This window comes from Melopsittacus undulatus, chromosome 19 (genome assembly GCF_012275295.1).
Source record: "Melopsittacus undulatus isolate bMelUnd1 chromosome 19, bMelUnd1.mat.Z, whole genome shotgun sequence".
Classification (NCBI taxonomy): Eukaryota; Metazoa; Chordata; class Aves; order Psittaciformes; family Psittaculidae; genus Melopsittacus; species Melopsittacus undulatus.
In genome coordinates, this window is record NC_047545.1 from 2,320,821 (window position 1) to 2,346,315 (window position 25,495).

General features: G+C 57.5%; 1 protein-coding gene across 1 annotated transcript in view; it reads right to left on the reverse strand.

Annotated features, from left to right (window-relative positions):
- LOC101873314 (protein unc-13 homolog A) overlaps positions 1-14,394 on the reverse strand; it is a 31,968-nt gene extending 17,574 nt beyond the window's left edge. The window contains exons 1-17 of the mRNA XM_034070933.1: positions 14,309-14,394; positions 10,796-10,825; positions 10,337-10,436; positions 10,071-10,188; positions 9,777-9,900; positions 9,576-9,649; positions 9,442-9,496; positions 8,773-8,808; positions 8,349-8,559; positions 7,722-7,847; positions 5,734-6,303; positions 4,358-4,451; positions 3,405-3,454; positions 2,107-2,185; positions 850-855; positions 570-641; positions 90-309 (exon numbers count right to left, since the gene is read on the reverse strand). Of these exons, the coding sequence (XP_033926824.1) occupies positions 90-309; positions 570-641; positions 850-855; positions 2,107-2,185; positions 3,405-3,454; positions 4,358-4,451; positions 5,734-6,303; positions 7,722-7,847; positions 8,349-8,559; positions 8,773-8,808; positions 9,442-9,496; positions 9,576-9,649; positions 9,777-9,900; positions 10,071-10,188; positions 10,337-10,436; positions 10,796-10,825; positions 14,309-14,330 (1,987 nt within the window). The 5' untranslated portion in view covers positions 14,331-14,394. The remainder of the gene's footprint in view (positions 1-89; positions 310-569; positions 642-849; positions 856-2,106; positions 2,186-3,404; positions 3,455-4,357; positions 4,452-5,733; positions 6,304-7,721; positions 7,848-8,348; positions 8,560-8,772; positions 8,809-9,441; positions 9,497-9,575; positions 9,650-9,776; positions 9,901-10,070; positions 10,189-10,336; positions 10,437-10,795; positions 10,826-14,308) is intronic.
- Between the last annotated feature and the right edge of the window lie 11,101 nt (positions 14,395-25,495).

A 25,495-nucleotide genomic window follows, 5' to 3' on the forward strand; every position in this document is an offset into this window, starting at 1 on the left:
GCTCACCACTTCCACCATGCACAAGGCAGGAATCCAGCTCTCCATCTCTAAAGTGAGAAGGGACAAGGCTGCAGGCAGTGGGTCCTTACTCTGCAGGCAGTCAGCGTTGAGCAGGTCCTGACACTTCTCATGGCACTTGACGCCACACTCAGCACAGCGCATGCCCTGCCGGGCAATTCCCCACAGCAGCCCCTCACACTCGTAGCAGTAGGTAGGGGTGGTGGCCGTCCACACCTCAAAGTTGTGGGGTGTTGTGCAGGAGATGGGGTACACTAAGGCTTGCAGGGTCTTCTTGTAAACATGGTTTTTCTGTGTGAGGACAGAACAGAGGGGGAGAAAAGCTCAAGCCACTTATAGCAGCTGAGCCATGTACCAGAGTGAGGACATCTTGGGCTGGGTGCACACAAGCAGGGCAGGGGGCAAGCACCACCACTCCCTGGTGCAGCCATGAGCATCCTAGCTGCTCTAGCATCACCAGAGGAGGATGCTGGTATGGCACATACCCCCCAGCCTGGGGCTCAGCTTTCCTGCCATGACCACCCTGCACACCAGCTAACCCCAGCACTTACCAGCTCCTCATTGTTCAAGGTGCTCGAGGCCAGCGCAGATGTGATTCCTGCTTTCCTGGACTGGACCAGGGACTGTGGGAAAGAAACACAATTCCCAGATCTGACAGAGCATGGGAACTTTGGGGTCCCAGTGGCCATAAAACACGTTGAACAGACCCGCACCCCAGATAGCAGTGGGTGCTGGCAGTAGGGAGAGCCCAGCTTTGCAGCAGGACTGGAATCAGTTCAGCAGCCCATGGCATTCCCAGCTCAGGTCGAATCCCAGGTGATGGGCACTTACCATTGCCTGCAGGCAGCCAGGGCCAGCGACGGAGGAATAAAAGGCTGTTAGTGCAAACCACCTCATAGCAGAGCAAGTCCTGGCCCCTTCCCTGCTGGCAGAAGTGGGAATAGGGGCAACACCAACTCCCCACCCAGTGCTGGACAAGTCCATGGTGGTTTTCCCACCCCAAGCCACAGCACTGGCTGCAGGCTGCCAAATCCCTGCAGCAGGGAAAGGCAGTGGTCCTACCTGACCCCCACATTCTGTCCACCCCATCACCACCTACAACCCACCAACCCAAAACCCCAACACCAACACAGCACAGTGCAGAAGCATCAGCGGCTGCCTGAGAGGGCTGGGGGGCAGAGGGCACTTGGGCAAGGGGGAGCAAAAACGGGGGACAGCGGCATGGGAGGGGGCAGGTGGGGTGAGGACAGAATGAAGGCACCCTGGAAAGGTGTAAGGAAATGAGGAAAGAGGCAAAGAGCATCTAACTCTGGGTGCAAAGCATTTCCAAATTTGTTGTCTCTTGTCACCGAGGGGGTGACAGCAGAGTGACCCTGGGCATCACAGCCCACGGGGTGGATGGGACCCCAGCACAGGGACTGGGCTGGAGCAACAGGACGTGACAATAGTGGGGCAGGAGCTTAGGGTCTGTGGCAGCTCAGAAAAGCCAGTGCTACCTCTTGTACATGGGTCTATCTGCCCAGTGCGAACACACTCCAAGCTGTGGGGAGCCAGTGTTAAAAGGGACAGGAAGGAACCAGAGAAACAAGATGGGGCCCAGGAAGTCTTGGCTTCCTGTTGGGAAGTGTTGGAATAGGGCCCCGGAGCTCCGTTAAAGAGAAGCATACTCCAGTGAGGCAAGCTGAGCTGTGCCATCCTCACAGCTCCCCACTGCAAGGTCTAGGGCCAGGAGACCCCCAGACCAGCCTGGGACACCCTTGCCCTGTAGGGCTGGGGCTGGAGAAGGCTGGGCAGGGCTGGCCAGCAGCACCCGGAGGTGCTTTCTCTTTAACCCCTCAGGACCACGCTCACCAGATCGCTGACTAGAGGGAGAGATTTGCGTCCAGGCTTAATGTCGGGCATGCTGTTAATGCAGCGCAGAAACCTTACTGCCGCCCCCCTGCCGCCAGTGATGGCCAAGCCAGGCCGGAGGAAAGAGAACAGAAAACACAAGCCATGTTAGAGGCAGCCAGGAGCAGGGCACACAGTCCAGCGGGGCACAGCAGGAGCGAAGCTGGAGGCTGTGTGCTGCGTTAGGAGGAACCTCACCAAATCACTAACTAGGGGGATGGGTTTTCGCTTGCGTATGTCCGGCATGCTGTCTATAATGATCAGCCCACCACCAGGCCTGCGAGAGAGAGAGAGAGTCAGCGGAGAAGGGAAACTGATTCAGGAAGGTTCTCCTCCCCCCCCCACTACTGCCCTATGTTTGCTTGGGACTGAAGAACGCATGTGTGGCCTGGAACCAACATGGGGGAACCCCATCCCCATCACTACCTTGGCTAGGGCAGGGATCACTGAGATAAAAGCTGAGGGGGGGGAAGTGTGAAGGGGATTGAGGCAGAAAAGTATGATTTCTCCCCATGTGAAGATGTTTGGCTTCAGTTGTATGTCAGTGAAATTCAGGGAAAAAATAGCCCCAGAAGGGGACCTGCAAGAAACCTGGAGAGGGGCTTGGGACAAGGGCCTGTAGGGATAGACCAAGGGGAATGGCTTGAACCTGCCCGAGGGGAGACTGAGCTGAGCTCTTAGGCACAAGCTCTTCCCTGTGAGGCTGCTGAGGCGCTGGCACAGGGTGCCCAGAGAAGCTGTGGCTGCCCCATCCCTGGCAGTGCTCAAGGCCAGGTTGGACACAGGTGCTTGGAGCAGCTGCTCCAGTGGAAGGGGTCCCTGCCCACGGCAGGGGTTGGAACTGGAGGAGCTTTAAAGTCCCTTAAATCCAAACCATTCTATGGTTCTATGATTTGGCTCAGTTAGCTTTAGCTTGCAGCATGGAGCGGGAGAGGTGGGGTCTCCTTCTGGGACACCAGGGGTGAGCACCAAGCTGTTCTGCTGTGAGAGGAGCCAGGGTAGTGCAGCTAGGTCAGTCTCCAGGCCTGTCCACAAGAAAACCCTGGTGTGATCGGGTGGGCTCTCAGGAAAACCTGCCAGGCTCTGCCTGAGTCAGTGACAGGGCTGCCCACGAGGGCAAGATGGGGCAAACCCACAGCCTGTCCAGGTGAGAGGTTCACGACTCTGTATGGCATCACTCAAGGTGCAGATGGCAGGAGAGAAGTCTGAGCCACCAGCCCAGCTCAGTCCCATCTCAATCCACTCACCTCCTCACTCTCCCCCTCAGCAGCAGCTCTTGGGGACATGGAGTGATGGCATCTCTGCTGGCTCCTCCAAAAGCACTGAGCGACCAGCATTCAGCCCAAAACTCTGGCCCCTGGCATGTCCAGAGCTCAGCAACATTTCCCCATGCCAGCCCAACGAGGGCATTAATCACATCCTAATGGGAGGGGAGAGGAACCCACGAGACCCAGGAAGGGGGGGAGCACAAAGTACCAACTTCCCCACATACTCACCCGCCTTTGAACCACAGGGATTTAGCTTCTCCATCACCATCCCCGCGAGCCTGCAAGACACAGAGCAGCCATCATGGGCACAGCACTGAGTCCCCAGTGCCCTCCCCAGGGCTCCCCTTGCATGGGAAGCATGTAAAAGGTTTACAGGGTGGGCAGAGAAAAGTGTTCCTAAACTGATGGGGCTCTTTCCAGCCAAGAGCACTGGGAATAAAGTATCTCCCAGATGGTGAGCTGGGCAGGCTTCAGCAGAGGAGCTCATGCTGGCAAAGCAGTGGGGATGGCTGCACCATGCAAAATTTGGGCGTTTGGGAGAGCAGAGCATTGGGAAGACTCAGCAGCTCCACAAAGACCTACAACCAGTTGGAGGGAAGTGCCAGGAAAAGTCAGAACACACCAGGTATGGGATGTGTGCAGGGACCATCCCACAGTGCCACCTCCCTTGCAAGGAGGGGATTATTTTCAGGGAGAAGGGAGGAAAAAGCCAATGTTACCTCCCTCGTGGGGCAATCCCTGGCACACACAAGCACACACACACACATGGGGAAGGCTGGATCATTTGACTGGACATGCTTACCTGCAGGCAGGTTACACCCCTTCCCTGCAGGAAGGGGAGACGCGGGTGCAAGGGCCATGATGGTGTACAACTGAAAAGAGAAGCGGTGGGGAGGGGGAATCGAAGCCCCAGGGGGCAAATCCAGAGCCAAAATAAAAAAGAAAAGATGGAGGATGGGATGGAGTCTAAAAACAGAACAAAAAATTGTCAGCTCAGTACATGGGAGAGGGCAAGGAGCTCACACCAGAGCACCACATGCAGCACACACCAGGGGAAGGTCCTCAGCACACCCTGCCCCTTGCAGGGCTCCCACAGGTCCCCACTGCCCTCAGGGGTGGGGTGTCCAGGGGACTGGATGTGTCTGGAAGACCCAGCCGTTGTCAGCCACAGCATTGCTCACCTCCTGCAGCTGCATGCAGACCTTGTTGAAGGCTCTCAGCCAGTTGACTTTGGCTCGTGCTTTGGGGTCCTGCACCTCCACCTCTGCTTGCTCCCTGCAAGCACACACACCTTGCTCACCCCCAAGCATGGCACTGGGGAGCTGTAAGTCAGCCCGGGCAGGACTGAGGATGCAATATGTGGATCCTGATGGTCCTTGAGGCAGTGTGGCCATGGCAAAAAAAAACCCCACTTACTACCAGGAAGGGCTCTAAAAAGGCAGCAAGTCCCTCTGCAAAGGGCAGCACCACCAAGGCAGATGGGGAGAAGCCAGAAGTTCTCACTCCCTTGGGACACTCTGGCCTGGGCACCCAAGGGACACAGGTCAGGGTGACACTAGCACGTGGATTAAACATCCTTCACCTCTCATCTCCCCAAGGATGTCCTCTGGCCTCTTCCCACCACTCTGGCAACTCCTGGGATTAAGAGCTCTCGACACTCCTGTGACTTTGAGCACAGGAGACCTGTCAGCCTAAATGCTAAATCCTCAGTGCTAATCTGGGGTCCTTGGCACTAATCTGTGGCCCACAGCACTAAGCAATGGTCACTAATGGCCACCACAGGACCCCCAGGTGCCCTGCCCAGAGAAGAGGCACTGCAGGCAGACATGAACCTTAGTTCATGGCCACCTTCAGCAGGACCCTACCCAGCCCTTGGCACTAAATACTGGGGTTTTTTTTAAAGCTCGTTACACATTCTTTTAAATTAGAGATTTCCTATTTCTGGTCTATAATTTAAAGTAACTAAAAGACTGAAAAAGCCCATCACACTTCCCCTCTGTATAGAGCAGTGGTGCTCACCAACCCATGGAAGAATGGACATGTTCAATAATTAAAGGCAGAGACTGATTTGTGAATTATTCACATGTCGTACCAGGGACCTGACCACCAATAATTCACCTGTACAGCACAGGAGACCTTGGATGAGTTTTTACTAATGGCTTAGGAAGACTGACTCCTGTTAAGGAAATTTCCTCCTGCTGAGCTCCAGGGTATCCCCTCCATCCAAGGAGCCAATAGTCTGAGACAAAGGAAAGGAATCACAGCCCCAAGCCCCCACTTCCCCTGTCCCCAGGATACAAACCTGCACCCCCAGCAGCCCTGGCAAGGTCTCAAATGCCTTGAGCTCTGCCCCTGCTTACCACGGGCCAGGACATCGTGCCCCAGGAGCTACCCCTTGCCTGGGTGGTACATAGTGGGCTTCTCATTCACCATAGAAAGTCTCTGGCAGTGCCCTTTGGCATCGCAGCATGAGCCTCGGGCCACCTCCAAAGCATCTTCGGTGTTACCAGGCCCAGTGCCATCACAAGTACACTACAGGTCAAAGTCTCCCTCCTACCTCTCAGATGGTTTTGGGGGCTCAGGCTCAGGAGTTGCCTCTTGCAGGGGAGCTTCATCCACACTCCACTGGGCCTGGAGGGCCTCTGGGATTTCCTCGGGGGCAGAGGTGTCATTCTCCTTCCTCTCCTCTTTCCTCTCCTCCTTCCTCTCCTCCTGCTGCAGCTTCAGCTGAGGGACCAACTGGGGTTGCTGTGGTTGCTGCTGCTGACTTGGGGGTTTCTGCAGTGGGGGGTAGGCATCATGCTCAGGGGCTTCATAGGTGACCTGCTCCTGCAGGTCCTTCTCCTCCTCCTCCTTGGGGCAGGCTTCCTCATTCTCACTGTAGTCCTCATTGAACTCTTCCTCCTCCTCTTCCTCCTCCTCCAGGTAGAGGTCATCGTCCTCCTCCTCCTCCCAGCGGGGTGAGTCCTTGTGGTAGCTGACAGAGCTATGGCAGGAGTGGTAGGAGTCCCCATCCCGCTCATCCAGCTCTGAGTCCCGCAGGCTCTCGTTCTCAAAGTCCTCGCTCAGCTGGGAGCTGCCCTGACTCAGCTCAGCCGATGAGGCATAATGGCTGCTCCCCGTGGGGCTGCAGGGCCAAGAGCAGACAAGAACAGGGCTCCGTGGGGCTGTGCCACAGCTTTGCTTGCCCTGTGCTGCCCCACGGTCCCAGGGTCCCCACACCATGGATAGGAGGGATGTGGACACAGCACTTGGCGAGCACTGGACTTCTCATCCTGGGAGTTGGATGCATGGACCCAAGAGACTCCATGACCTGGGATCAGCCCCCCAGGGATCTGACGTTCCTGTATGTGGGTTGAGTTTAGGAACATGGGGGTCAGGGTCTGTCACCTCAGCTCACTCCCACCAGAGGAGGGGCAGAGCACAGCCAGACTGCACGCCCAGCCAGATCCTGCCTCCTGCTTCAGCCAGACATCCTGTCCTGCCCTTACTCCGCACCCAGCCTCTACCCTGACACCCCAGCACTGCCTGTACATCTCCAAGCCACTCCTTCTCCAAGGACACCCTCTCTCAACTCCATCAACTCCCCTTAACCCCATCATCTCTACTCCAGTGTTTCTTCCAGGCCAGATCCCTTTCCACCAATCCCATCTGTCCCACTGGCTCTTCCAGCATCCCCATCTCACAGCTGCCTGCACTCAGGGGAGCAGCAGCACAGAGGAGTTCCTTGCATCCCAGAAGGCTGCTGGGGACAGGGCAGCCATGGAGCTCCATGGAGAGAGGCTCACATAAGCAAACATGCAGACAGGACAGGGACATGCCTAGGAAGAGGCCGACACCATGTCTCCAGCACTGGCAGCCAGGGCTTAGGGATGGGCAAGCAGGAAGGGGACAAGGGAACAAAGAGATGGGCAGAGCCCTGGGCCCAGAGCAGCTGGGTTAGGCAGTGGGGAGCCAGGGGACATGGCAGGAAGGAGGGTGCTGGCAGATGCCCAGGCTGCTCCCAACAGGGACAGGTACCTTGGGAAAGGGGACTTGGGGCACAGGGATGCAGGAGACACGGTTCATGCCTAGAAACCTCTCATCTCCTCAGCCAGATCCTGGCCAGATCTTGGCACATCACAAGGGTCCCAAATTTACTGTGCGAGCCTTTTGCCCAGTCAAGTGCTCCTTGGGAGGTACCAGTATCAGAGAGTGGCATTCGAGTTCCTGAGGCTCATTTGAGTCCCAGCTCCCATTCCTGCTGGCATGACAGGGAGCAGGCAGCAATGCTGCCACACAGTTGCTGTGCCAGTGAGCGGGACCAGGATGCTGGGGTACTGGCACCATGAACTGGGCCCCCAAGAGCAAGAACGGCTACCACGGGGCTAAGAGACACCCTGGAGCATCCCAATGCTGCTCCTCTGCAAGGCAGCCCGGGGCAGGGAGACCCTGCAGTGGCATGGGATCGCCCTTGCCAGGACTGGTGTTGGCCTCACCACGGCTGCAAGGACCGACCACAGCACTCTGCGACGGTACACAGCACGCAACAAGGTAGTGACCCACCTATCAGATAGGTCTAGGGATCGCCTGCTCTCAAGGGAAGGCTGGCGGCTGGTCCGCCTGCTCGACTCAGAGGCGGACTCGGCGTCACTGCGCCTGTGTGCGGCAGAGTCAACGCTACCATAGCGTCTGCCAGGGAGGAGAGGAAGACGATCAGCAAGGTCCCAGAGCACTGCACCACCACCACCCGCCGTGCCCCAGCTTCCCCTGCTGCCATGGGGACAGCGCTAGGGAGGCTCTGTGGTGGTGGACAGGGATGGCACCTTGGTCTGGGAACATGCTGGGACCACAGGGACAAACCACCGGGCTGGTGACCCTGCCTACAGCTACATCTGCATCCCAAGGCAGGCCATAGCTCACAGCAAGGAGAGCTAGGACTTGAGGGTCCCAAAGCCCAGCAAGGACAGAGGAGGGTGATGACCCAAAAGAGCTTGAAAACTTCCAGGTGAGAAGGAAAGCCTTAGGGCCAAGACCCTCCCCCCTCTTCCTTGCCTCAGTATCCCTCCCTGTCACCCACCACCCTGAGGGCATTGTCCCTGGCATCATCATCCCAGAGACCTGCTGGGGTCCCCGCCTAGAGGATGAGATTAAGAAAGCAGGTCCAGGGAGAGCTGGCTGCACTGACACTACCTGATGGGATGCTGGTCTGAGTAGTCCATCTCATAGCTCTGCATGGAGTCGGTGTAGGAGTCACGGGAGCTCTGCTGCTGGTGCCTCATGGGGTACTGGTGGACAGAGGCATTGGGCTGGGAGGTGGTGTAGTAAGGTGGTGGGATGCTGTTGCTGGTCTCACTGCGATAATCACTGTCACGATCATCCACTGTGCTGTCAGGGTCATCATCTGCAAGGGGCCACAGGGAGTGGGACAGGGGATGGCTCCACAGCTCCTGTGGCCAGGGATACCCCAAATCTGCCCCATGCCCTACACAACCCAGCTACTGCCACCACCGTGTCCCCATGTCTTTGGGACCTTGCTGCCGAGATAGACCAAGTCAGATGTGAGGAGGGCTGGGGACTGCCAGGCTGGGAGAGGAGGAGAGAACAGGATACTTACTCTGCTGTTCTCCCCATCCAAAGTAATTCCAGCTGCCTACAAGGAAAACCAAAAAGAGGCAGAGACAATAAGGATGGAGCCAGCTCCAGGGCAGCAGCACAAGGTGGCTGGGGGAAACCAACATCTTCCAGGCATGATGGCACCAAGCTGTGCTGGGGACAGCACCCAGGATGGAGCACATCAGCACTGAGCTGTTCTGGGGTCAGGGACTGTGGCTGCACGATACAGTACCAAGAGAGGATGGGGATGGGGTGTAGGGATGGGCATGGTGGCAGTGAAGTGCACCCCAAATCCCCCAGATCTCTCTGCCAGTGCTCACATTGAGCAGCCCCCCCCTCCAGCCTCACCACCCCTCACCTGGGTTTCCCAGGGACCATCCTTATCATCCCCACTGCCATGCCCTGCCAAACCCTTCTCCCCTACAACTCAGCCCCAGAGAAGGCCTCACACACTATGGAGCAGGGAAAAAGCAAAGAAACACCAGCAGACACAGGAATCTGGGAGCAGGGCAGGGAACAGGGTGTGGGGTGAGACTGAGCCTCACTTGGGCTGGGGTCCAACGCACCAAGGCAAGACAGACACCACTCCTGCACATCCCCAGTGTGGGGACCTGGGGCATGGGGCAATGGGGGGGGCTCTGCAGTGGGGCAAGGACAGGGTAGCACTTACAGCACTGGGAGCTGTGAACGGGCAAAGGCTTTTCCTGCTCCTCCTGGAAGGCATACTAGGGAGAGACAGGCTACTGAGGACTGCCCCTCTGCACCACTGCCCCCTCATCCCAGCCTGGCACTGCACCGACTTACATCATCCTGGTCCCGCATGGCATTGAGCTGCTCCAGCTTCTTGGCCCAGTACCTGGCCTCCTCCTCAGGGATATCTGCAAGAGCAAAGACCCCAATTGGGGCAGAGATTCCCCACCCCTCCCCCCACCAAAACAGCCTCTCAGGAGCTACAGGATCAGACCCTCATCCTCAGCCCTGAATGGGTCTGGGCATGGTACCCACCCAGAGGCAGCTCAAAGCGGGTGTCAAGGAGGATACGGTGGAAAGTGGGGTCCTTGGTGCCTGAAATCTCATTGTCGGTCATGATGACTTGGGAGTCAAGCGTGAGCCACTCCCCAGGGCCCTCCTGTGGGGTAGAAATGCTGGCGAGGAGACCAGAGACCCCACGTTCCCAGTCCCCCAACCCCTCTCCGAGGAGGGGTGGGAAAGATTCTACCACCACCAAAGGACAACCAAGAGTGTGGTTGCATGTCCTTTAGGGTCTGATGAAAGGGGTGGCCATGCCTAAGCTCCTACCTCATTGGACTGCCGGATGGTACGGAGGGGGATCCACACCATCCCCACCATGGTGTCCCAGATGAGACCCTTGTTCCACACCTCCACCGTCAGGCCCAGGTCAAGCCGGTTGATCTCACTGGGAAGGAGGAAAGTGTTAGGTAACCCCCTCCACAGCAGCCCCCTGGGGCCATTCCAGTCTCTGCAGGACTCAGGTGAGCCCCCCAGGGCTGGGGTCATGGGGGAGCACTGGGGTGGGGGCCCCAGAGTGGCCCCTATACACTCACAACATGAAGTCCTGCTCCCAGGAGGGCAGGTTGCCCCGCACTGCAATGGTTGTGCTCTTGACATTTTGTACCTTCAGTGTCACGTAGGTGTTAAACTTCTCTATGGGAGCAAGAAGAGGGTGAAGTGATCCCCCCAGACACTCCCCAACTGCCACCCTCCCATGGGGTACCCACACACTGCCCTCAGAACCCCAGTCCCAGTCGGGATGGATCCCACCCCTGGCTGCAAGCATCCCATCCTGTCCACGGCATTCCCATCTTGCACAGGGTACTCCCATCTCTTGTGTATGTTGTCTCCCCTTGCCAAATGATGCCTCCAGATCAGAGGCTGAGCCTGGGGTCCCCTTGGGTCCCCTTGCTATCCCCTGCCTTTCCTCTGATCCTGACACACCCAACCACCCCAAGAGCCAAGCCCCCCAACACCAAACCCCCCCAGGGAGGCAGCCTGGGGGCACTTACCTTGGGGCCCATCGAACTTTGCCTTTTTAACTGTGGGAACAGAGGGAGGGAAGAGATTTAGGCTGAGGAGGCCTCCTCTTCCCCCAAAACTGCCCTCCCAGGGGTACCAAGGGGATCATTCCCACCCTGCCCATTGGGGACCCGTCCCCATAAGCCGACTAAGCAGAGCTGGGGCTGTTTGCATCTGGGCCAGATCCTGCTCAGAAGCAAGGGAACAAACATCACTGATGCTCCAGCTTTACACAAGTGACTACCTGGTTTTGCCTGCAGTAGGGAGGAAACAGCAGCCAGGTACCAATGCTGCCAGTGCGGGGCCGTAAGGGGCGACAAGGGAACAGGACCAGGCAAGGAGAGAATGACACAGCACCTGGTTAAATGCGGTTGCCAGCGAGTGAGGACCAGTGTGACCAAGGAAGGATGAAAATAGCCCTGGTGATATCCAAAGTAATTTGTTCAGAACCATGCTGCTCACAGAGGGGATGCGAGGCTTGGGGGAGGCAACTGGGCACAAGCCTGACCCGCAGTACCACTGGTGGGGGGGTTGTGGCTCAGCCTCAGCTTCTTGCTCAGTAAATAACAGGTCCTTCTGGCTCAGTCATCTGCTGGGTGGCAGTTTGCTCATGGCCACATCCAGAATCTCAGGACCGCAGGAGCTACACTCAGGGATGGGGGAGTTCATGGAGGAGGCTGGGGGCAGGGGGAGGTTTGTTTGAGGCCGGGTAGGAGGCTCTGGGATCACAAAGATCCCCCTTTGCCACTGGGCTGTGAGCCTGGGAGACTGTGTGGGAACATCTGGAAGCAGCATGTGCTTTAATATTAAATATATTTTATATGTCAATGGTATTATATATAATGCATTTTATATATATTATATATTATACATATTCTGTTACGCATTATACCATATATTCTTAAGTATTACATATATATCACATACGCCATATATATTATATATGATTTATTATAAATTATCAGATATTGTATATGGGATATAATATATTTTAAATGTTTGTATATGTCATATATATTATTATATACATTCTGTACTATAGATTATATATGATATTGTATGGGGTTTGATTATATTTTATGTTATATGTTATACATTGTAATATAATTTCTTTTTATTGATTTATTATTTATTATTTATTTAATATTTAATTAATAATACTATTATTAATATTTAGTATTAAATGAATAATCTTTATAATAGTAGGAAGCATATGATGTTAGAATACAGTCTCTGGTACCAGGACATACTGCTTGAAGCTGCACAGCGACCCCCGTAGGTTGGAGCTTACCCCTGTCCCAGCCCCAGCGGCACCCACCACCCCAAAGCTGCCTCCGAAATGAAACAGAGAGAACAGGAAGGGAAAGCTCCAGTAACACCTGATCTGACAGGAACAATGACCCAGGGAACACATGGTTCTCCTGGCTGTCATCTACTGCGGGGGGGGGTTGAAGTCCTGCTGCCACCATCTGTGGCTGCTGGCCCCAAGAGGTTGTGCTGCCTTCCAGCCACCAACGGGCCCCCAAAATTGGCACAGGGGTGGCAGGTCCCAGGGCATCACCTCTGGGCTAAACTCAACCTGAGCCCCCAGACAAGGAGCTGAGGGCAGTGGGACCCTCATGGGAGCTGGGTGCCCCCACAATAGGGTGGAACTCGAAGTGCTTCCCAGTTTGGGGTGATCATCCTTCTCAGGGGGAAGGAGGAGGGGGTCAATTGGGGAAACTGAGGCAGGTTCAGGTGGTGGGGTTCAGACTGGCAATGGCATGAAAACCAGGCTGGGCTGTAGGCATCCTGCAACAGGCCCATCTGTCTGTTCAACCCTCTGTCCATTCATCCATTTGTTTGTCTGTGTATCCACACGTCTCTGTCCACCCCTCTCTCTGTCCATCCTTTAACCATCCACCCATTCACCCCTCTCCAACCATCCCCTCTCTCCATGTCCATTCACCCACTCCCTCCCTCTCTTCATCCATCCACCCACCCATACTCTCCCTCTGTCCATCCACCCCTCTTTCCATCCATCCACCTACCCCTCTGTCTACCAGCTCACATCTCCCCATCCCTTCATCCATCTGTCTCCTCCATCTGTCTCTCTAGGCACCTGTCTACCCACCCATCCTTCTGTCTACCTTCCAACCCCTTCAGACCCCACTCTGGCCATGCACCCCTGGCCCCATTCACCCCACACCTCCCAGGGCCACCTCAGTCCTTGCCTTCCCCTTGAGGGCTGTGTGTGGCCCTGGTGCCCCAGGAGGGACAAGGGAAGGCTGGGTGGGGGCTTTAGGGTGACAGCCTGTGCCCCACCTTGTCCCTATAGCTGCCACTCTGCCACCTCCAGGACCCACACTGAGATGCTGCAAGGCCTTGGGGAGGTGGGAACATGACCACCCAGACTTATCTCCCTACCCAAACTGAGCACGTCATCCAGAGCAGCCCCCAGTAAAGACAAGCCTGAGGCTGCCGGATCCATCTGCACACCGAGTTGGGGAGTGGGGATGGGGATCCAGTATGGCATGATCAGCCCACAGGCACCAGACCCCCACCAGCACCAGACTACCTCTGCAACCCCCCCACCTGCTCACAACCCCCCAGAGCACCACCGGAGTGGGGCAACACCTGCAGGGGGGGTAATTTCGGGGGATATTTAGCGGTTTGGAGGAGGGGCTGAGGGAAGATTGGAGGTTTGGGGGTGTAGGATGTGGGGATGCTCTGGGATAAACGATGCTGTGAGGAGTGGAGGGTGGGAATCGCGGGGGTTGGGGATGCGTGGGGGGATGTCTGAGGCCCCATGTTTAGGGTAGGGACTGTCTGGCCTGGGGGGGTATTCGTGGAGAGGTGAGTGACAACAGGCGGTGGGTTGTGAGGGGTGGAAGGGATGCGGCAAGGGAGGATGAGGAGGGACTGATGTGAGGGGATGAAGGGGGAGGCACACGGAGCGCTCACACCCCCCCCGCCCCCCATCCCCGGACCCGGTGCCGCGCGCGCGCCCCCGCTGGTTCATTCATGAATCCCGGCGCCGGTTGCCTTGAATGGAGGGGTTCCCACGGACACCCCCACGGACACCCCCCACGGACACCCCCCACGGACACCCCCCACGGACACCCCCCACAGACACCCCCACGGACACCCCACGGACACCCCCCACGGACACCCCCCACGGACACCCCCCACGGACACCCCCCACGGACACCCCCCACGGACACCCCCCACGGACACCCCCCACGGACACCCCCCACGGACACCCCCCACGGACACCCCCACGGACACCCCCCACGGACACCCCCACGGACACCCCCCACGGACACCCCCCACGGACACCCCACGGACACCCCACGGACACCCCACGGACACCCCACGGACACCCCACGGACACCCCCCACGGACACCCCCCACGGACACCCCCCACGGACACCCCCCACGGACACCCCCCACGGACACCCCCCACGGACACCACACGGACACCCCACGGACACCACACGGACACCCCCCGCGCCCTCCGCTACCTCGCACGCAGAGCAGCGACATGGCGCCGGGCGCGGGACTCACAGCCGCGGCCACCGCTCCGCTACCGGGCCGCCATCTTGCTTCACCAAGGACGACTCCTGACGTCAGCCCCACCGCCCCCGCCTTAAAGGGGACGCCGGGAGACGCCCCTCCATAGCCCCAGCACCCCCAAACCACACCAAACAGCCACAACATCCCCCCAACCACACACAACACCCACAACAACCCCCTAACACGCCCCCAACCACCCATAACACCCCCAAACACCCCCACAACACCCCACAACTCACCCCAACACGCCCAACACTCACCAATACCCTCCTAAAGCCCCCCTAATAGCTTTTTACGTCCCCTGAATACAGCCCAAACACCCCCAATACTCCCCTACATCTCAAACACTCCCCCAATACCCCTCCACCTCCTTCAGAACCAGGGAGAACTCGCGATCAGGGTGGCCCGAGGGGGCTGCCCTGGATGTATGGCTCCGGAGATCCTGCTGTATGGACATGGGGGAGTCTGCTTGAATGGGATACGGGGGATTCCGGCCCGAATGGACCACGGTGGAGTCTGTGTATGGAGGGGGGGGATCCTGCCCATATGGATCCGGGGTTCTGCATGTTCCCATTGCCAGGGTGGGTGCTGTCCTACCAGCAGCCACCACATCACGGGGACCAGCAGAGGGCTCACGCTCTGCGGCTGCAGCCCAGCACACAGACAGGCTCTGCCCAGCCTGACGGATGGTGACATAGACCAGGCCCCCAGCTGAGCACGCTGCTCTCATATGTGTGTGTTGAGAGGACATGGGCTGGCAACAGCGGGACGGGTGATGTGGAGCTCATCAGCCCCGCAGGGACACGTCTGTGCACGTCTGGTTTGAGCGTCCCTGCCATGGGACTTGTGGGTTGGAGGTGATACCCACAGCAGCCCCTTCCCAAGGACGACAAAGCCAAAGCAATCTCCACAGCCTCAGAATCCCTGCATATCCCTTTGCCTCATCCTTCGGGGTCCCATGGTCCCCACAAGGTGGGTGCTGTCCCATAAGGGTGCAAGGTGCCCTGGGTGCGGTGACGGCAGTGGTGAGGGTGACACCCACCAGCCCACCCGAGGGAAGCCGAGCCGCCTCCCCCAGGGCAGCCCATAGACAGGGATCATTCCTCGCCTCTACCCAGCTGCTTTCCCACAAGTGCTCTCCGAGGTTTGGTGGTGTTTTCCGTGGGGGAAAAGGGTCTGTGATGGCACCACGAGTGGGACATGGTGCCCGGGACCTCCTAAAGTAACCAGGTGTGGATGGAGGTGCTGAGCACAGCAGAGGACTCGGTGAAGTGGCAACTCTGCTACAACGTGAGGGCAAAGACGTGGTGGATGGTGAGTGACAGCAGCTGGGTTGGGTCTGGGGTGCTTGGTTTTGGAGTGGGGAGGCCAATGGTGGGGTAGAAGTGGGACTTTGGAGCAAGGGTGTGGGGGTTCTGCCCATGCTGTTTGATCCAGTGGTGTCGTATCCCTTCCTGCTGGTGCTGGTGCACATTGGGCTGTGCTCACCCCAGCCCTGGCCAGGTGCTTTGCTCCTGTGAGTGTTTTCTGAAGCAGATCTGGCTGGGAACATCATCTCCCTGCTTGGCTGTGAAGGTCTCTGCTGGTGTGTGAGCCTGCCCTTGCGACAGGGCTCATGTCTGCCCATCCCTCAACACCTGCCCTGGCTCTAGGCAGGGGCTGGAGATTGCCTTAAGCCAGACTTAAGGCAGGTTTGGGCACAGCTCCCCCCGAGTGGTTTTGGGAAGGAGAGGAATCACTCCACAGCTTCCAGGCAGGAGGTTGTGAGCCAGCGGCTGTGGGTCCTCAAGGCTTCCACCAGGCGTGTGTAACAGCTCCTGAGAGCTGCCGCTCCCTTGGGCTGGCAAGTGGGATTTCTGGGAAGCAGATGAGCTCAGGGATCCCTGCCAGGAAGTACCAGCCTGTGAGTGAAACCCCAAAGCCCTGGGCAGGAGCAGCACAGGGCACCCAGGCAAACCCAGGGGTACACTCACATGTCCCTGTACACAGGCAGGGATGGTGCCCAGCATCGTCCCATGGCTCTGAGGCTACACAGGGCAAGAGGCCAGACCCTGCCTTGCAGTACCCTGCTGTGGGTGGCTGCAGGTCCTGGTATCAAAAGGCTGTAGGTGGAGGGCACTGGCTGTGGCTGGTGCCACAGCAGGAATGTGGTGCCCCTTGGCTCCAGACAACCCACGCTGCCCTGGCCCTGCCTGACACCACGAACAGAGCTGGGGCTTCAGAGCCAGAACACTGGGGCCTTTGAGGAGGTCCCTGCAGCAAGCGGCGTGGGGGAACAAGGTTGTGCCAGGACCTGGGGGTGGTTGATGACGCTCAGGAGATGGAAGAGGGGCTGGCAGGAGCCCAGGGACTCTGGGGATGTTGGGGTGGCCCTGGCAATGCATATGCCCCATGTGCCAGCTCTCACCCAGGCAGGAGGGGACACTTGCCATAGGGTTAGGAAGAGTTGTGGGGGCAAGAGGAGGAGCAGACACAGATTGCAAATAAAGACTGGTCCTTCTGTCTCCCTTTTGGTGTTTCCCACTAAGCACATCAGCTGATTGCTTTTAACCTGCACATATTGGGAGATGGTGATAGCTCCTGGGACTGTCATAGAATCATAGAATCACAGAGTAGCTTGGGTTGGAAAGGACTTTAGGATCATCTTAAGGGATGATCGCCCAGACAGGGACACCTATTTGTAAGAAAACCCACTGTTTTGCTGAATCAGGGCTGAGATGGTTTCACCAGGGATGAAACGTGTGGGATGCTGCAGCCTCTCCCTGCCTCCCATTTGCACTACAAGTGGCTGTAGGGACAGGATGAGGGGGAATGGCTTTAATCTGCCAGGGGGGAGATTGAACTGAGCTCTTAGGCACAAGCTCTTCCCTGTGAGGGTGCTGAGGCGCTGGCACAGGGTGCCCAGAGGAGCTGTGGCTGCCCCATCCCTGGCAGTGTTCGGGGCCAGGTTGGACACAGGGGCTTGGAGCAGCTGCTCCAGTGGAAGGGGTCCCTGCCCGGGGCAGGGGTTGGAGCTGGAGGAGCTTTGAGGTCCCTTCCAACCCAAACCATTCCATGTTTCAATGATTTGGGGATCTCTGACTGGGAAAGTGTCCTGGCGAAAGTTGCAGCTGCCCTGGGAGCTAGTCCATAGTCAACACATGCTCCCGGCACAGATTCTGCCCCACTGCTGCACCCATCCTGTCACTAGCATGACACAATCTGCACCCATGTGTCACTAGCCAGTTGTGACCCCCCCGAGACAGGTGGACTATCTCATTTTGCATTTTGCATCACCCCATATAAAACAGGAGCAAGGCTGGAGCTAAAGTATCAGCCCCTCCCAGTGCACCACATCCATCCATCCATCAGCTGGTGAGGGGCATGGTGTGTATTGGCCAATGGGCACAAAAATTAATCAGGCTATATGTAGCTGTGAATTATGTGGCTAAAAATACCTCTGCAGCATCTCCTGCTGAGATGTCCCCCAGCAGAGCCCTGAGGAACTTGATTCCCTGCTGACATCCCATTGATCACCCTCCTCATTGCAGGCCTGGAGGAAGTATCTGCACATAGGTGTTTGATGGGCTCGGCTGGCTGCAGCACAGCCAGTTTACTGCCCATCAGTCAATGTGAGCATACAGATGCCTGAGTCAGCAGCTATTGAGCACAGGGTGAGAGCATCCGTCTTGGGAAAGCTCAGCTGCCTCGGAAAGAAGGGAGGAAACCTGCTGCCAGCATCTGCCTGACAAAGTACCATTGGGAACTGCTGTGGATTACAGACTGATCCTTCACCACTGCAATGGTGTTTAGATGCTTGGAACTGCCTGGGGCTGGTGCAGCCACCCAAGGCACCAGTGCCTGGTGGCACCAGCCCTTCCGGGGTACTGGGATGGTGCTAGTGGCTAAAATCAGGATCCTGCACCCCCAAACCACAGCCTGGGCCAGCGAGATGGGGGTGGCAGAGAGGGAGGAGGTGAAGGGGAGCCTAGATGACATCGCAGCACTCACAAAGGACTGTAGAATCATAGAATCACAGAATCAACTAGATTGGAAAAGATCCTCAAGATCTTCAGGTCCATTTGTTCTTTAGCACTGCCAAGGCCACCATTAAACTGTGTCACTGAGGGTCACGGTGTGTGAACACCTCCAGGGACGGTGACTCCAGCACTGCCCTAGGCAGCCTGTTCCAGTGCCTGATCACCCTCTGGTGAAGGAATCACTTCTCATATCCAGCCTAAACCTTCCCTGGTGCTGCCTGAGGTCGTTTACTCTTGTCCTGTCACTTGAACGTACCATACACTCATCCTAGCACACGACACCAATCCCTTCCCTGGCAGCACGGTCTCTAGGCTTTACACAATAAAAACCGAACGACTTTTTTACGCACAGTTCTCGGTATGATGCTGCTGTGGGTGTCTCCCTTGGAGCCCAACACATACAGCAGCCTGGGGTCCAAAGAGGACCTGACCTAACCCACAGATAGGAGGCGCTTTCCCGTGGCTGAGCACCAGATGGCAGCAGAGGAGCGGCCACTTCACCGGCACCGGCACTGGCACCTGCACCAGGCGGCAGCGGAGTCCCACTGCCCGGCAGCAGGATTGCTCCGCGTGGGGTGCTGTGCTGTGGGTGTCCCACCGTGGGGTGCTGTGCTGTGGGTGCTGGGGGTGCTGTGCAGTGGGTGTTGGGGGTGCTGTGCAGTGGGTGCTGGGGGTGCTGTGCTGTGGGTGCTGGGGGTGCTGTGCTGTGAGTGTTCCGCCGTGGGGTGCTGTGCAGTGGGTGCTGGGGTGCTGTGCTGTGGGTGTTAGGGGTGCTGTGCAGTGGTGTTGGGGGTGCTGTGCTGTGGGTGTTGGGGGTGCTGTGCAGTGGTGTTGGGGGTGCTGTGCAGTGGGTGCTGGGGGTGCTGTGCAGTGGGTGTTCCGCTGTGGGGTGCTGTGCAGTGGTGTTGGGGGTGCTGTGCTGTGTGTGTTCCGCCGTGGGGTGCTGTGCAGTGGGTGCTGGGGGTGCTGTGCTGTGGATGTTGGGGGTGCTGTGCTGTGGGTGCTGGGGGTGCTGTGCAGTGGGTGTTGGGGGTGCTGTGCAGTGGTGTTGGGGGTGCTGTGCTGTGGGTGTTGGGGGTGCTGTGCAGTGGTGTTGGGGGTGCTGTGCAGTGGGTGCTGGGGGTGCTGTGCAGTGGGTGTTCCGCTGTGGGGTGCTGTGCAGTGGTGTTGGGGGTGCTGTGCTGTGTGTGTTCCGCCGTGGGGTGCTGTGCAGTGGGTGCTGGGGGTGCTGTGCTGTGGATGTTGGGGGTGCTGTGCTGTGGGTGCTGGGGGTGCTGTGCAGTGGGTGTTGGGGGTGCTGTGCAGTGGTGTTGGGGGTGCTGTGCTGTGGGTGTTGGGGGTGCTGTGCAGTGGTGTTGGGGGTGCTGTGCAGTGGGTGTTGGGGGTGCTGTGCTGTGGGTGTTGGGGGTGCTGTGCAGTGGGTGCTGGGGGTGCTGTGCAGTGGGTGCTGGGGGTGTTGTGCTGTGGGTGCTGGGGGTGCTGTGCAGTGGGTGCTAGGGGTGCTGTGCAGGGCAGTGGCTCTCCTGGGGCAGAGGGTGGGATGTCCGGGGGGGGGTTGTCAAGGTTTTGAGCTGGCTGTGAGCCTGAGGCAGGGCACGAGGGCAATGGAGACCCCCGTGTGCTGCATCCATGTCCTGGGACACCATCACCTCCCCCTTGAGTGCCATGGCACTGGGGACATCCTGCCTCCCCAGCACATGCACACGTGTTTTTGCAGGGGCACACAAACACCATACACATACAGGTACATATGTACATAGGTACACATACACGTACAGGTACATATGTGTGCTGGCATGCTCCCAGCCATGCAAACACATACATTCGCGCTCACCAGAACATGTGTGCAAGTATTGAGACACGCACATACTTGCAAACATGCACTCATGTATGTATGCATGAATGCAACGCACATATACGCATGAACACACATGCAGGGCACGTGTGAATATATAGACGCACTCATAGTGCCATGCACACACATAGCAACATGCTTGGACACAGCCAGGCCCCATCCATCTGCATGCACAGGAGCAGGGAGGTGATGCACACGTGTGCACACACATGCACTGCCCTCCCCAAGGCTGCCTGTTAAAAAGTACCCGAGTGGGTAAATAGGGGGCAAGGCTGTGGCTGGGGGGGCCTCAGCCCAGCTGCAAATGACCCACGGCCAGTGCCAGCTCCTTAATCCGTGCAGAGGTCCAGGACAAACTGTACCAGTGCTTGTATAAACCAACTGGCCTCTATTTATTTAATTCCTTTCTATTTATTTAGGGCGCAGCCAATGGGAGGCAGGGGAGGGGTGCACACACACACACCCCCTCGGCCCTCTCCCTGAACTGCACCAAGGGCTCCATGTGTGTCACTGTCACAGGACTGTGTGTGTGGCCTGTGGTCTGTGCTGGGACACACACACAGAGCAACATGCCTACCAACATGCCTGCACACTAACATGTGTGTGCCCACACGTGTTCTCACATCCACATGTGTAGATGTGTCCATGCACAAGCATACCCATGTTTGCACACCAGCACCATGCTGGGGGTTGGCTTTGCCAGCCTCAGTCCTCAGGGTGATGCAATGACACAAGGCCCATGTTCCCAAGGGGATGACAGCCCACAGGAGGGGCCAGGCTGGGAATGGTGGTTGCATGGGGAAGAAACAGGGTGCACTTGGAATCCCCATCACACTGCTCAGGGCTGATGCAGGGGGCTCGAGGAGCAGCTCAAAAGGCACAACATGGGGGATCCTGAGCTGTGCACCCCCCCCCGACATCACCTCCCTGCCCCCACTGTTACATAAAGACACGATGACAGGAAATCAAGGGGCAAAATGTGTCACTTGAATTAATAACTGACTTCCTGCAGTTGCAGATTCACCTTCTGCTCTTGTTTATATCCCCCTCACCCTCCCTGTCCGTTTCGGTTAATGCTCCCTCAGGCCGTTTGCCATTAACTGGCTCCAACAGCACAGGAGAGTGAGATTGATGCCCACTTACCTCAGTATAGACCGGGCAGTGACCAGATGCCCTGTCCCCATCCACCCAGGTGCTGCTCAGGGGACCTGGTATCCCATTTGCTGTACCACCACCTGCCTGGTGCTCTTGGCCATGGCACCCCAACCAGCTCCTGTGCAAGGGACACGGAATGGCTCTGAGCTCAGAATGGTGGGGTATGGCCAAGGGTCCCTCCTACCCTCACACCAGGGACACACTCCCCACCTCCCTGCACACTACCCAGATGGAGCCAGTGATGTCCCATGGTCAGCAACACTGCACTTTGAGGACCCAGCAGCCTCCCAGTGCTCCCGTTTTGTAACTGGGAGCAGGGCCGGCTCGCTGGGGCTGGGTGCCGGGGAGCTGAGGCCAAGCCATTGTGTTGTGCTGATGCTGAGTCTTGCAGGAGAGCTGTGGTGCTCCCGGATGAACCCGGCTGGCGCAGCTGGTTCCTGGTGTGTTCTTTCTATATTCCAAAAAGAAAAAAAACAAACAAAATTCTTCCCAAACCAGTTCAGGTTGCTAAGAGACAACAATGTGCTTTACATGGTGCCTTATTGACAAAGCCCAGCTTTTAATAAGCTCAGGCAACAAGCGGCAAGTGGCTTGGAGAGCCCACGCTGAGAGTGTGGCAGCCTCCTTCCTGCACACAAAATACCCTACGTCCTGCCCCTGGCAGCCCCAGCAAGCAGCTCTTGTCCCCCAGAGCCAGGGCTGTTACCCCAGTATCCCCTCCCCTGGAAGCCACAGGCACGGGCAGGGTCCAGCCCTGTATCAAAGAGTGTTTTGGAGCTGCTGCTTGGCACAGGCACAGTCCTGAACACCGTCTGCCAAACACCCACCGGCCCAGGCGCAGCCCGAGATGCTGCCGGCTTCCTTGAGGAGGGAAGAGGAGCCGGTAGTGGTGCCGGTTGGCTTCGTGCTGCCTGTGCCTGGCACAGTGGGTGTTGGGTGCTGTGAGCCCTGCTGCGGGCGATAAATCTATCATCAGCACAAGAGCAAAACCGCTTCCGTGCCGGGCCAGACTTGGTGTCTGCACCACCGACGGCAACGTTGCTGCAGGGAGAAGGGTCAGGCTGGGCTTCTTGGCACGGGGTGCAAGGCAGGTGCTGAGCACGCCGGGGCTTGGGTGAAAGCTCTGCCGGCAGCATGTACAGGCAGGAGCAGGCAGGGAGCTGGTGCCAGGCAGGGCTGGCAGCCAACTGGCACGGCAGGGTGGCCACAGGGCTATGTGAGCAGCAGCCACCAACCTGCAGCCAGAAGGGGATGAGGGGGGACAGAATGAGGTTGTCCCCTCTGCTACTCACCCCCTGTGCCTGATGTGCCAACTAACAGCATGGGCATCAGGGGGATAGCATGGGAGACAGGGTCACTGGAACTGAGGGGCATGATATGGGTGAGAGGTGATGAAGGCAGTGGGGCTGGGGTGCTGGTGAGGAGGAGTTGGTTGAGGGACACAATGTGAAGTTGGGGTCACCCTGGGTTGGGGCCAGGCATTGTGCTCTCAGTGCTCCAGTGTCTGGCTCTGCTGCAGCTCCCAGAGTTGCTCAGCACCCTCATTCCTCCCCCCACCAGTGATGTGGGTGTTCCAGCCCTCGCAGTGAGGTGAACTGGGCCCCAAGCATCCCTATATCCCCCAGGCTTTGTCTTGGTGCCTGAAATGGTGCCAGACCAAACCCTAGCCCAGCTATGACTCCATCCATGGGGAAAGGGCATGCTCTGGGCTCCCAAAGCAACCCAGAAGCACACACAGGAGGACTGGGGGTTGGCACCCCACTTGCACAGGCCCCGGGGAACTGGAGTGCGCGGAGCCTGGGAACCAGCAACGGCTGCATTGACTTTGGCTGCAGTGCTGGTTCTTGCTCCCACCTTGCCCAGCTGGCGGCGGCTGCTACCAGCACCAGCCAACACCCCAGTGCCCCTCAGCATCCCCAGGCACGGATCTGCACCAGCCTTGGCCATGTCCCCAGCTTTTCAGCTTAGTGCTCAAATCAGCTTGCGAGGTGCTGGCTGCTTAGCACCCAAATCCCCAGCCAGGGCTAAAAATACTCCCCCCTCAGGCTCAGCGGGTGGCAGCTGGCACTGCCCAGCATCACCGCAGGACAGCCTCACAGGAACCATAGAGACAGCACCGGTGGTGGGGCAGGGATGAGGACCAGGGGCAGGAGCTCAGCCGGGTGCCCCTGCCTGCCCTAGGGCACCACGAGGGTCTGGTCCCCAGGAAGAGGGGGGTTGGTGGGGTTAGGGAGGGGGCCCAGCAGTGGCACCAGTTCCCCATACTGGTGTGACTGAGCAGTGCAGGGTGCAGTGAGCAGGACCAGGGATTTGCAGGATTACAGCAGTTAAACCCAGACGGATGTTTCAGAGGGAGGGTTTAATGTCCTCATCCTCCCCCTGTGACACCAGCACTGCTCTCACACCGCCCTTGATCCCTGGGCAGAGCTCCAGTGTCCCCAGAGCCCACAGGCCCAGGCTCCTGACTGTGATGGGTTTGTGCAGCCTCAGCCCCAAGGGAAGTGTTTGGGGACCCCCGAGCCAGGAGCAGGAGCAGGAAGGGGGTCACCAGCTGCCATGCTGGAGGTGGGAAGCTGAACCGAGGAAGCCTCATTCCATATCCCTGCAGTCAGCAGGGCTGCTGATGCTGTCACCTGTGGTCATGATGGCAGCAGAGCAGTGGCTTCATGTCAGTGGGGACGGGGACGACGTGGCCCCCAGCCCTGCTCCAGTGCCTGGCAGCTCCCGGCCTCCAGCACACTCCCAGCATCGCTGGAGCCGTCACCGGTTTATAAATAGTGTCTGGGCAGAGAATGCAACCGCGTTCCCTAAAAGCCATGTGGTTCCAGTTAGAGGATTAATTGGAAATGCTTATTTTGATTTTGCAAAGTGATTGGATTTTTCCAGGGCATTTTGAGAGGAAAAAAGTCTGAATTTAATTATCACCAGTCAAAAAAAGCACCATGGGACTGAGGGTTTGAGGCCATCTCATGTTTGCCTCACACCCCACTCCCAAAGGCAGGCAGGCTACAGGGGGACATGGCAGGGATGAGGTGGGGACATGGGGATGCAGTGAGGATGGTCCCTGTGGAGGCTGAGGGGACAATCACCACCAGTGCACTACAGCCAGGCTGTGACATGTGGCACCATGTGCCCTGTATGGCTCGGGCAGGACAAGGGCTCAGGGGGAACCATGTCAGCACAGGCTGGGCTCAGGTTTGGAGGACTTTCCTTCACCAAGTTGCTTTGCTTTTACCAAAATGAATTTTCAGCAGCAATTGCCTTTTCTTCTTCTCCTTCTTCTCCTTCTTCTTCTTCTTTTTCTTAAGGAAAACATCATTTTCAATGACATTTCTCCAGGTTTCCATTGAAAAATTAAAAGCAAATGCTCTTGCACACTGGCAAAATGTAGAAAAATGTCTAGGAATATTTCTGTCCAAGTGAAAACAGTTTCAGTTCTTTTTCGAGATCTCTTTTTTTTCCTGAAAAGAAACCACAGTTGCCTTCCCAGTTATTCTAGTCGGACTGGTTTCAAGACAGACTTCCCAGTTCAGAGCCTGGAGCTGGGTTGATGATGCTGTGAGGCACATGTGGGGCTTTCCGGCAGCCCCAAGCCAGCTCTGCTGCCACACTTCCCACTGCTCAAAGTGTTGGGGTGCACCAGGCTGGAGTCACTTGGCCCCATGGATGCTCCATGCTGGAGGCTGGAGCTGGCAGGATGTCAGCTGAACCCCACATTTATGGGTCAATCTGGGACTCAGGCATTGCACCCCAAAGCCCTCCTCGATCACCTTCACCTTGTGCCCAAAGGCCATGGGGTAGGGAATGGCCACCCCAGCCCTACTGTTTGCTCTGGTTTGATTTCCCCGTGCATTTGTGCCCTTCATGCAGGAGTTAGTAACAGATGGATCCAGTGTATCTATCAGGGATGAGCCCACACAGAGTGCTGGGATACAGGATGCAGCCTCACAGGGTGCCTGGATGCAGCAAGGGTCTGCTCCCATACAGAGAATCCCTAAATTCCCAGGAAACCCAGAGTGCCTCCATCCTTCCAAAACACCTTTATTTGGAGTTCTTGTTCTGCTTTGGGACTGACAGTTGCATGGGGATGGAGGCATCATGGTGGG